Raw genomic sequence first — 12,888 nt, 5'->3', positions numbered from 1 at the left:
TGTGAGAGATAATGAGGGAGCTATTGGTTTAAGTTACTAAGAAACCCAACATAAATCATATTTCTCCGCTCAAAACCCTCCAAAGGCTTCTTATTTCACTTAGAATAAAACCCCTATGAGATTCAATATGATTCTCTCTTCCCTGCTTGTGTTTGACCTCTTTTCCTATTATTCTCCCCCTTATTCTCTTTGCCCCAGACATAATTGCCTCCTTGTGATACCTAGAAATCATTGCAGCTCCCCCCTCCAGCCTTTTGCACTATCTGTTCCCTCTGCTTGGCATGCTTTTCCTCCAGATAGCTTCATGAGTCACTCACTCACCTTCTCAAGTGTTGAGTATAGGTTATCTTCTCAGTAAGGCTATCTTGACTACTCTATTTAAAACTGCAGGAGTTCTCACTGTGGCTCAGCAGAAACGAATCTGACTAGTATCCATGAGAATGCAGGTTCAATCCCTGGCCTCACTCAGTGGGTTAAGGATCCGGCCCTGCTGTGAGCTGTGGTGTAGGTCGCAGCCACAGCTCCGAGTTGCTGTGGCTGTGGTGTAGGCTGGCAGCTGTAGCTTCAATTCGACCCCTAGCCTGGGAACATCCACATGCCACGGGTGCAACCCTAAAAGGCAATAAATAAATAAATAATTAAATGAAATTAAATTAAACTACAACCTCATCCCCACCCTGTCATAGCCCTCTTGATCCCTTCACCCTACACTACTTTTTTTTCATAGCATTTAACATTGTCTATGTATTTTAATTATTTATTACAATTATTTATGTATTGTGTTCTTCTCCCACTGGGATATAAGCAAAGATTTTGTCTCCTGTTTCATTCACTAATACATCCCAAGTGCCTGCAAGAGAGCCCAACATATAGTAAGTTCTCAATTAATAATAGATGAATGAATGATATGGATAAAGGATAAAATCAGTTCTGCTTTATGGAGAATTAGAGAAATCTAAGATGTTTTATCCACTGGGGGGTTCTCACACAATCCTAAAGTGACAAATTACCTAGCCATAGTTAGTCTTATCCTCCCTAAATCCCTCCCAGTGACTTCAAAGCTTTGAAGAATTACACGTGGTTCTTGCTCACAAAAGAGCCATAAACAACACTGTCTAGGATATTCTGAAACAAGGCCCTGTTTGTATGGGCAAGGGAAAAACCAAGCTCCTGAAAACTGTTGTAATGGCGATCCTGGGTAGTTTCATGTAAGACAGAACGACCAGCAAGACTGCTGATGAGATTTGGCAACCATATGGATAAACAACAGGCAGAAAGCAAGCATTCACCCAGGGGACTGGGGGTGACTCTTGGGTTTCATTGGTCTCAAGAAGAGGTGAAGAGAGGAAAAGGAAAGATAGTGGGTTCTACCATTAGAGGCCCTCTGGGATTATGTGGAATGGTAATCTGCACAGCCAGTTTGGTGGGACTGGCAAAAGTGATGTCTTATATTGCTCCACGTTGTTACACTTTTCACTAAAAAAAGAGTAGAAGTATCGATTCTTATGGGATATGTAAACTCATAAGTCAAGATATATACAAGGATCCAAGTTAGCTTTCTTTGTCTTATTGAAGGAGGGAACATGAACAGAAATAGATAAGGATTAGTGGATGATTTCAGCTTTCTTGACATTGTTGGGCCAAATTAGGGAGTTACGTACATCAGATTATCTGATGAAATCTGTGAAATCGAAAACTTCCCTGAGAGAATGGATTAGAAATTAAAACCATGACTTCTAGAATCTTTGCCACACTGAAACAGAAAAAACAACTAGGTGCTATTGCTAAGAAATTGCTGGGTCATTTTAAAAAATAGCTAGATTGAGATGGATAGGTATATCAAACACTGATTAATTGGGCCATAACAGTAATTAGCCTTTTAGTTCAGGTGGCCTGTCTTTCTAGCATAGCCCTGGAAACAGACTATTTTTGTGTTAATGAGATATGTGTTTTTTAAGAAGCTAGAAAATATCTCCTCTAATGGAATTTTGTTTTATTTCTTCTCTTTCTGTCCATTTGTCTGTCCTTATGTGTGCTTCTTTGGCTCTTCTTGGCTCTGTGGGACAACAGAACCATCTGCCGCAGAATCCCAGGGGAAATGCAGCATCTCTGAGGATGAGCTGATCACTGCAATTAAGGAAGCAAAGGGGTTATCCTATGAAACAAAGGAGAGCCCACGGTCAGCGGGCCAGGTGGTGGACAGGCCTGAGGCTAAGGCCAGGTCTGGGCTACCCACTATTCCCAGCCCCCTGGACCACGAGGCCAGCAGCGCGGAATCCGGGGACTCAGAGATCGAGCTGGTATCTGAGGACCCGCTGGCTGCAGAGGATGCGCTGCCCTCGGGGTACGTGACCTTTGGTCACGTGGGTGGCCCGCCACCGTCTCCAGCCTCGCCATCCATCCAGTACAGCATCCTGAGGGAGGAGCGTGAGGCTGAGCTGGACAGCGAGCTCATCATCGAGTCGTGTGATGCCTCCTCTGCCTCGGAAGAGAGTCCCAAACGGGAGCAGGACTCGCCGCCGATGAAGCCGGGTGCCCTGGACGCCATCCGGGAAGAGCCAGGCGCCCGGGCAGAAGAGCACGCCCCCAGTCAGAGGGGCCTGGTGGAGTTTCCCTCGTCTATTCCTCACACAGGCCCCAAGCTGCCCCCTGGAGACGTAGCCCCTGCGTCCGAGGAGCCGGCCCTGCCGCCGAAACCTGTGGAAACCGCAAGTTCCGACCAAAGCTCCCCGGCCACAGGGGTCCCTGGGCCTCTAGGTCCTGGTGTCGCACCCCCTCTGCTGTTTCTGAATAAGCAGAAAGGTAAGATGATGGCTCTCTTGAGTAAAGAAGGCTGTCTGCTTACTCTTCTCTGCCAATGCTCTGTTTCCAGCACCACGGCGTTTCTGGCTCAGCTCTGTACTCATAGTCCAGCTAGTCAAATAGCTGAGCAGAGAGCAGTTCAAGGGGAGTGGGGAGGAGGTGAGAAGACTCAGATTTGCAGCTGGGACTTTTGTGGCAAAACTACGTGCTCTGTGGGAGTTCCCTTGTGGCCCAGCGGGTTAAATATCCTGTGTTGTCACTGTCGTGGCTCGGTTGGCCTCTGTGGTGCAGGTTTAGTCCCTGGCCTGGGAACTTCCACAAGCCACAGGAGATGCCAGACACAACCAACCAACCAACCACATGCTCTGAGCTGCCCTGGGCTGGCTAAACCTGAGCATCCCAATAATGAGTGGTTTTGTATGCACTCCAAGATCTCCTGAGTGGAGTGAATGTGTACCTCCTTTCATTCCAGGGCTAGGTTTCCTCACTTGAGAAGGGATAAAGTTTTGTTATTGTCCCTAAGCAAGACCTAAAACTAATTTGGATTCTTTTGCCAACACTCTGACTGTGGTAGGAAAGGACCCTGAAGCTTTCAGAGAGCCTTGGGAAGCAGCATTAGCCTGAACAACCTCTGGTTCCTTGTGGTCTTGAAGCAAGAGAGCTTGAGTCATTCAGAGTATGGGTTCATATCACTATACTGTAACAGGCATGGGTTTCTGTTTTATCCTGTAACTAATGTCCTCATAGTGAAATAGTCATCATGTGCACAGTGCTGTTCAAATATATTTATCCTCAAAAGTAAGTAATAAAGAGAAAATGGTTAATAAAGAGAAAATGGTTATGGGCAGGGTCCTTTCCTTCGTTAGTGAATTTGAGAGACAGGTATGACAGCTGGGACTGACTGAGTGACCAGACATCTGATGAAGAGCTAAGGCAATGGAAAACTGAAGCTGTAAATGCAAAGTCTTCAGAGCGTATTTTATAGCCGAGTCTAGTGTCATTCTAATCTCTGTGCAAGTTGCCCCACATAGCTTGGACCCTCTGCCGCCAAGTTCAGACTTAGAAAGGAGAAAGTGGGAGTTCCCGTCGTGGCGCAGTGGTTAACGAATCCGACTAGGAACCATGAGGTTGCGGGTTCGGTCCCTGCCCTTGCTCAGTGGGTTGATGATCCGGCGTTGCCGTGAGCTGTGGTGTAGGTCGCAGACGCGGCTCGGATCCCGCATTGCTGTGGCTCTGGCGTAGGCCGGTGGCTACAGCTCCGATTCAATCCCTAGCCTGGGAACCTCCATATGCCACGGGAGCGGCCCAAGAAATAGCAACAACAACAACAACAACAACAACAACAAAAAAGGAGAAAGTGGCAGTCTTTTTGAACATTTAAGGCATGCCAGAGTGAATAGCCTCTGCTCTCCTCTGCACTGAGGGGCCCTTTGAAATCCAGTCTCTTGAAACTCAGTGCTTAGCTTCATTATTTATGAAGAGAGTCTAAAAGGCCATTCTGGGGCAACCAAGCACTGGAGGTGCTGGGTAGATGACTCAGTGCTGCCAGCAAGATATTTGAGCCCTGAGGTTCTTCTGCAGCTCCACCTCAGCAGGTGGGAGGATTGGTAGCCACCAGCCTCCCTCAGGCTGTTCTTAATCACTGTCAAAGGACAGTAGGATTGTGCTCAAGTGTGACTCCCCTCAGCAGTGAGGTCAGGTCAGCTTCTGAGGTTTCCTGCTTTTGTTCATTGAAGCCTCTGGCAGTGTGAAAGCACTCAGTTTCATGTATTCACAAATATGCTCATCTCCCTGGCTTTGGAGTTATCCTGCTGATGCTGGGCTAAGTTTTAGGAAGGTCTAGAAGTATTTAGAATAAGTTTTGGCACATATCTGATGGCATCATAGCACATATTGTCAGGGAGCATCAGGCTTTACTGACATGTACATGCCCTAACCTGGTCTATTTTTTTTGGAGATTTCACACCTTTTGGAGACCTATTCTGCTCTTACCCTGAAAACAAAATGTGGCTCATCAGATTCCAGTTTTTCTCTGACCTCCTGCGACCCTGTCACTCTGCTCCCCCATACCCTCCAGGTTGGCGTATTGTGAACATTAGACTCTAACAGGATACGTGAGTTTTTTTGTTGTTGCAAGGTTCGCCGTGCTAGTAATGTCTAGGTGAAAAGCCAATTAAAAGTCTCAATAAAACACTAATACCCAGTGTAACTCATTAGGATGAGTTTGGTATTTCTTTTTTTTTTTTTTTTTTTTTTTTTTTTTGCTTTTAGGACTGCACCTGTGGCGTGTGCAAGTTCTCAGGCTAGGGGTCAGTTTGGAGCTGTAGCTGCCGGCCTACACACAGTCAGCAACACAGGATCCAAGCCACCTCTGCGACCTACACCACAGCTCACAGCAATGCTGGATCCCTGACCCACTGACCAGGGGAGGGATCCAGCCTGCATCCTCATGGATACTAGTCGAATTCATTTCCTCTGCACCCCAACGGGGGCTCTGATTGCAGAATCTTTTATTAGGGCGTGCTGTAGGGTTCATCTTCTAGGCAGCATTCTTCAGGAAATAGAGGTCTCTGGGACCTTATCTCCATTCTCTGCATTCTGATTACTTTTCCTTTCAGTTCAAAAGCATAATGTTGGACCAGCTACATGATGCATATTGCGTGGGAGCCTTTTAGGAATGTCAGGCTCCTTCCCAGACTTACAGACCACATCAAAATCTGCGTTTTACCATGATCCCCTAGTGATTCCTAGTCATATTAAAGCTGGAAAAATGGTGTTTTAGACTGTGGAAGTCAGCTTTCACATTCCAGCCTGAAGCTGTTCTGATAAAGGTCACCACCAACAACCTTCTTACCCCACAAAAGGACCTCTTTTCTGTCTCATCTTTCTTGTCCTCCCTGGTACTTTAATGTCACACTGTTGAACAATCCTTAAAATATAACTGATTAAATAATGTATGTTCAAAATAATAAATTTAAATTGTAAGAAATGGTGTCTCCCACCCCCCAAAAAAGGTTTTTCTACTCTAGCCTCATATTCCCAAGTCTCAGAGATAATCACAGGCTTCTGTTTTGTCTTATTTTGTTGTTCTTCTTCCTTCCAGAAATATTCTTTATGTATTTGGGCATACACAGTTTTTTGTTTTTTGTTTTTATTGCACAAATGGTATCATACTGAACGGACTTTTGTAACTTATTTCTTCTAGCAGTAAAATCACGGGCAATACCTGCTAACATGGAGACTACGCTCATCTTCTGAAAACGTTTCCTCCCTTACTTCCTGATGTTTCTCCTTCCTGGTTGGCCCCTCAGTCCCTGACCTCTTTTCCAGTCTCTTTTGCTACCTTCCTTCCAATTCCTCTGTCCTTCTTACCTTGTTTCTTTGCTCTTACCCACATGGTTTTCCAGCCACTCCCTCATCTACTGTAGCACTTCCCAGATTTCTGGCTTCGAAGAAGTTTTCTGTTCTGGGCTCCAAGCCCATTTCCTCTCTCTTTATTGGACATCCTATAGACCACCCTGCTCCCCCTCCCTGCCCCCATCAGCCTCCAATTTAGTACATTGAGATTATTTATGAAAATCTGCTCCTTTCCTTCTTCTGTCCCTTTTCTGAGTAAACAAAGAGATATCATTCAGGCTTCACTTTGGTGTGGACATTCAAATCATATCTAGACCTAAGTAATGACTCACGGGCCTGAGAAAAAGTTAGAAGTACAATCTGGTTGTAAAACTTCAGTGGAAGTCTTGCAGTAGTCTTTAGTTATAAAAATTACCATCCAAATAATCCAGTATGTCCTTACTATCTGAAAAATTATCAAAAAAGAAAGTACAAAATGTAAAAATTCTCTATTTGGAACTTTCAACGAGGCATCCAGTGACTCCAGTTTGAGAAATACTGGTTTAAGCTAGTGGTTCCCAAAGTGTTGCCTGTGCACCAGGTACCCCACAATCTCCTGGAGTGCTGACTGAAAATGCAGGTTCTCACTCTGCCTCTGCCCCCAAACAATAGAATCAGACCAAATGGGTTTAAGTTTACACTTTTAATAAGCATCTAAAGAAAATTTGGTTGTAAGCAGATGAGCTAAGCAGCTTAGACCTGTAGTGAAAAACACGTCGGTGAGCATGCCTGGGCATATGGTGATTTTTAATGAGAGAGACTGAGGGGCTCTCAGCTGTTTCCATCCCTTCCTGTGCCCTGGGAGGCAGGCCTCTGCACCTTCCCTCTGGGCACCAGCTGTAGCAGCCAGAACTTGTAGGGCTTAGCCCCCCATGGAAGGGAAACACTTATCTCCTTGGGGAGTAATTTGCAAGAAGGCTCCCAGATGGAGGGATTATCAAATAGACCTAGCATTTATGATGTTTATTGTCACTTTTCATTTATTATACCAGATACTACTTCTGTCCTAGAGTATTTTGGAGAGAACCAAAATAAGTGTGACTCATTTGTTTTTCTTCCTGAAATTCTATAAGAAAAAAGTTATACTCCAGACCCATATTTGTTTGCTTCCATGAGACTGATTTCATGAATCAGGCCATAAAGATTTTGGACAGATTCTTTCTTTCACAACGCAGATTTCAGAATTGGCCTGAGGACTTATGCCCCCTCTGTCGTAGCTGCTTCCCCTGTGCCAGCATTCAGCAGGATGGACCAGTAAGTCTAGATAAAGCCTGGTTTCTGTGAGGATGTATGCCATGTAAATATTTAGATGGCGATACTGAACCTTCCATCTATTCAGAGATACCAAGCTACTTTTTGGACTTTGCCCAGTGATAGAAGGTTCTCTTCTTGTCTAGGCATTGCAGAATAAGGCTGCCAGTAGCCAGTCCACCTCATTGGCTTTTCCTTCTGAGTCACAAGACTAGTGTTGTTCCAGATTGCATGTTGATCTTATTAATTTTTTTTTGTCTTTTTTAGGATACCCCTGTGGCATATGGAAGTTCCCAGACTAGGGGTTGAATTGGAACTGCAGCTTCTGGCTTACACCACAGCCATAGCAGCACCAGATCTGAGCTATGTCTGTGACCTACACCACAGCTTACGGCAACACTGGATCCTTAACCCACTGAGCCAGGCCAGGGATTGAACCCACGTCCTCATGGATACTAGTCGGGTTTGTTACTTCTGGGCCACAGGGAAATTTTTGATCAGATTTTTAAATGGTGGCTTCAGGACACTGGCAAGATTTCTTAGTCTTGAAGAGAGTTGCTCCAAATCTTGGTGACCTGAGGGCTTACTATTTCTAGGGACAGATATTTTTGACACTTTACCCACAGGATATATATCTAGATACAAAATGGTTGTTGTAATATTTTGATGCCACTTCTCTGGGATACAGTGTATCCTAACTCCCTAGTAAATTTTACCTGGGAAGAGAATGAGGCATAGAATAGCTCCTAAGATGGATCCAAGTCAAACGTGCCTGTAGAGATAGAGTTCACAGGTGGCAAACATTTTGGTGCCTCTAAGAAATAATGACCCTATTTAGATAGTGATCCTGATTCACTCTCTAGTCCCTTTATCCCTCACATAAATCATCCTTGCTGACTGATGCCGTTCTGGGGCTTGGAGGATATAATTTACATACCTCTAAATTCAGCACCAAGATTGGCTTCAGGGGATTCTCCATCCCTTCTAAATGCAAATCTCACTTTCCTCTAAAGTCTGGGTGGGATACTCACAGTTGTGGTCTTTGCACTTTTGGATTCTATCTCTGGAACCTCACAAAACACGCTGTAATACAGATGAAATAAATTTTACCCAAGGTTCTGCCAGCTCCACCAAAGCAAGACTTTACCAGTTCATCCGTTCATCCTTTCTTTGATTCAGTCAGTATGGCATACTGCCTTCCCAGCACTAGCAATATTGTGACAACCAAGGCAGACCTGAATTCACTTGTAGGACTTACATTTCGGTGGGTGGGTGGGGGGGAACGACATTAAATAGGAAATCAACAGAGTCATGTGTTCTCTGAGAGAAAACCTGACAGTAGTGGAACTTAGGTAAGAGGATCAAAGGAGGAGGGAACGAGGAATCAGCTTGGCAAGAGATAATTAAAATCCTGGATAACAGAAAATGCAAAAGCCACAGGAAGGAAAGTTATGGGAGCATTCTAGAAACTGAAGAAAACAAGTCTATATTTAGAGTGTGGTAGGCCAAGGGGGAAAAAAACAAGGGTAGGAGGTTGACTGCACCCTTTTAAACACAAACTATGGTACAGAGTTTGGTTTTTATCCTGATCATCATAAGAAGCCATTTTAGTAGTTTAGGTATGAGATGACAGTGACTGGGAGAGGGTGGTAGCAATGGAGATGGAGAGGAATGAATGGGTTTGAAGTATATTTTGGAGATTGACCTAATGGGACTTACTGATACATTGGATTGGCATTGGGGTGACGTTATTCCCACCGTCTCTCAAATTATATATTAGTTTTTGTCACCATAATGATTACAAATAGATGCAAAAATATTTAAAATAGGAAAAATACCACAAACTTTCATGCTGTTTTATTAGTCATTGAAGCCAGTTTTTTATGTCTGCTATTGGAAAATCATCCATTTGGTTTCTGATGGCACTGCAGTATTCTCTCACAGGTTGAGCTATATATCCGGTATATCCCATGGCCAAGCATCTGGGGCCATAATGTTCATCCATGTATTTTGGTGACATTGATGTTCAAGTGGCCAACCCTGGAATGACGGTCAAAGATAGTATCTGTTGGGGTTAAATAAGATATATAGTGGAGTAGGTAGGGATGGTGGGCAGCAAGTTGATTCTTTAAAAAGAGTTAGATATAAGTTTGCCTAAGGCCAGGAACTCACAAAAACTTCAGAAAGGACAAAGTTCAGTCCCAAATATGAATAAAAATTATACTAACAGGCAAAGAAAGAGTAGAGGTTAAAGCCAGAGAAAAGGTAATTTAAGGCAGACACTCAAACTGGGGTCTGAAGTGGGGACAGACATACCACTGGGTCTAGTTAACTTCTGCTCAAGCCTCGAGGTGACCATAGTCTTTCTCTGTGGTTACTCAGTGCTTTCTGACTCAACCCTATTACTATAATGATCCTTCTGGGTTTTAAATGACCTATGCCTGAGAAAGTGGTCCTCTTACACCAGGTAAAGTATTGATCCAGGAATCTTCTTTCTTCCTGTGGAAACTGGGAGTGTGTGGCAGGGAGAGTATAATGGGGGCTCCGTGGAACCATTCATTTTTCTAGACCATGTTTCTCAAAGTGCGTTTGGTGGGCCATGTACCTCCTAAGCCATTTGTTAAAATACAGATTCCTTGGCTCTCCCCAGAGTCTCCAAGGAAGGGGCTAAGGAATATGCTGCATTAAGGGGCTCCCTGGTGAATCCTAGGCACACCAGAATCTGAGAATTGTTATTCTAGGGCTGATTTCTTGGAGCCCTCAGAGTTATCTTAGGCAGGTTTCTCCATCTAGTGTCCCATCTTTTTCTAGGGCCTAAGCCAGAATCCTGCAAGGTGAGTTTTCTGATTGACCTTAGATGTTAGTTAAAGTGGTTTGTGTGTGGGGTTTAGAATGAAATTTATACTGTTAACTCTGAAACTTCCAGTTACTCATGGGAGAAATGGAGGGAAGATAATGTGAGCACATTCTGGCCTTGCCAGCTCACTTTGAAAGATGCCACTGCTGTGTCCTCACCCCAGAAATCTTCCAGAACAGAGACCTTAAAAGGACTAGTAGGGACACAGATAGTTAACCATTCATATTCCCAGCATTATGGGGCCTTCTAGGTTATAGGAGTCCTCTAGGTGGCCTTTGTCCATAGCTTGGAAAATGCATGGGAGAGGGAGAAGGCCTGAGGGTGGGGTTGAACTGTACACTTCTACTCACAAATGGGGAGCAGCAAGCTTGATTTTCTTATATAAGATCAAAAAATTTCATGACTATTAATAATAATTCAGTTCAAGGCTGCATACTCTGGTGAATACAGCATTCTGGTTTAACTCTTCCCTTCTGGCCGGTACCTCATTTTCTTACAACTTTTAGCTGAACACTGAAATCTTGGATGATTTATCTATACACAGAGCATTTGCAAAAGCAGAATATGTTTTCCAAAAATGACTTTTTTTTTTTAACTTTCAAACTTACTTTTGTTTACCTTCCCCTATCATCTCTAGGAGATTTGATGCTGCACAGAGGAAGTCACGTAAAGTAGAAGAATGGCTTTCATAATGATATTCCCCACTCAGTGTTAATGTCTGTTGCCATCCAGTGGTTGTGATGGAAATATCCAATCTCTACTTTTTAACCTCATCTCAAACCACCAGGGTTTGAAATTCACAGATCTCCTGAGTTAAAATGTTAAAAATAAGTATTTGAATGATTTTATAGTGTCCACATGGCTGGACCATTTACATGGTGATTGATCATTTAAATTATTATCTGTATTTTCCTTGGGACAACCATAAGTACAGAGTCCAAAATATATTCCTAAATTGGTAACTTGTTTTTTAATCAAAATTAATTTTAAGCTAGGCCATCTGGGCTGTGCCAAAAAATATAACATCATATAGAATTTATGAACCAGAGTTCAAAACTGGAGTTTTTGTACCAATGCTCTTCTTTTCAATTGAAGTCAAGGTTTGAGGTACAGCCAGTTGTTCTAGGTAATGTTGCATTAAGTAGAAGAACCAGAATTTGAGATGAGATCTCCTGACTCTCATCCAGTGTCCTTTTCCAAATTGATTTCCAGGTAGTTGACTTGTTTATAAGCAAACCTAAATGCTTTTCTGTGGTAAATTGCTTCAGAATTTGGAGAGTAAAGATTTACTATTTTGAACATATATTGCTGTGAATGCAATGGTACACTAAGCGCAGCTAGTTCAAGCGGTAGTGTGATCAATCAGGTGGAAATTCAATTCAGTCACCTGAAAAGGATTTAATTTTTTAATATTTTGGGTTAGCCAAATGATGGTTGAATCGTTTTACACAGAGTGATAGTTTTCTCAAACATTAGATATAAATAAAATCATAAGTAACTTGGTTCTAGATAATTTGATATAAGTGAAATGGTCTTGTTGCCAGTTTGTCCCTTTGATTTTCTTTCCCTTCCCTTTGTTGGGGTCCACATTTTACAGGCCTTTCTTATTTCTCTGAAAACAGAATTTTGAAATTTGGGGCAGATTTTATATATCCCACAAATCTGTGCTCTAATTACAAAGCCAAACATTTGGGCTTTAACTTTGATTTCTAAATCCCCTAGTTTCTGTGGAGACCACATTTTTCCCTCAGATCCTGGTAGTATGGCTAAAAACATCAGAGGCCATGCCAATGGAGAAATACCAGAGACTGACGGCAAAGTCTTCTTTGAAGGAGACACTTTTCAGATTTCAACTTTACTGTTCGTCTTTCAAATCTGGGCTGATTTGCTTCCAAGATGAGATGTAAGATCATTCACCTAACTGTAAGTTTTGCCTCTCCCGTTGTATATGTATATAATATTTACTGTTGTGATGTATATAATGCCCATTTTGTAACAGGTAAAGATGGGTCACTTTTCACCACATCAGTTCTTCCTCTTCTATGGTGTAGAGTAGTTGCTGGGCAATGACTGCTCTGTCAGGGACTGCATTTTCTAGCCCTCTTTGTATGTAGTTGAAGCTTAAAGCCTGATTGCTATCAAGGGAATGTAAGTGAAGTGATGTGGGTCATATCTGGAGCAAACCAATTAAGATGCAATTGTGCCTTTTCTTCCTTCAAGGCTTTCTTTAAAAGATGACAAAAGGGAAGGAACCTGGGCCCCTGATCACTGCTTGGAAGAAGGCTGCCTTCTAGTGAACACTAACATTGATGTATTAAGTTAGCCCCCAAATAAATTTCTTCCATGTTAAGCCACAAAATTTGGGTTTTTTTTGTTACCATATCCAGCCTCATCCTGACTAGTATGATAACCCATGATATAATGGTGAGGCTGAGAGAGAAGATCTACAGTTAGACTGTGTGTTGGGACAAATGCCTCATAGTGTATCATTTTGTGTCTTGCCTCTCCTTCTCTATACCTTTCTCCTTTGACTCTCTTTTGCTGGTGCTAATTGGCCCTACTGTTAGAAATACTGGTAGAGA

At 43.0% G+C, this 12,888-nt stretch overlaps 1 protein-coding gene across 1 annotated transcript in view; it reads left to right on the top strand.

Annotated features, from left to right (window-relative positions):
• RTN1 (reticulon 1) overlaps positions 1–12,888 on the top strand; it is a 225,811-nt gene that overhangs the window by 113,924 nt on the left and 98,999 nt on the right. The window contains exon 3 of the mRNA XM_047767460.1: positions 2,071–2,802. Within this exon, the coding sequence (XP_047623416.1) occupies positions 2,071–2,802 (732 nt within the window). The remainder of the gene's footprint in view (positions 1–2,070; positions 2,803–12,888) is intronic.

Source organism: Phacochoerus africanus, chromosome 2 (genome assembly GCF_016906955.1).
Source record: "Phacochoerus africanus isolate WHEZ1 chromosome 2, ROS_Pafr_v1, whole genome shotgun sequence".
Classification (NCBI taxonomy): Eukaryota; Metazoa; Chordata; class Mammalia; order Artiodactyla; family Suidae; genus Phacochoerus; species Phacochoerus africanus.
This window is presented reverse-complemented; position numbering and strand designations above follow the sequence as displayed.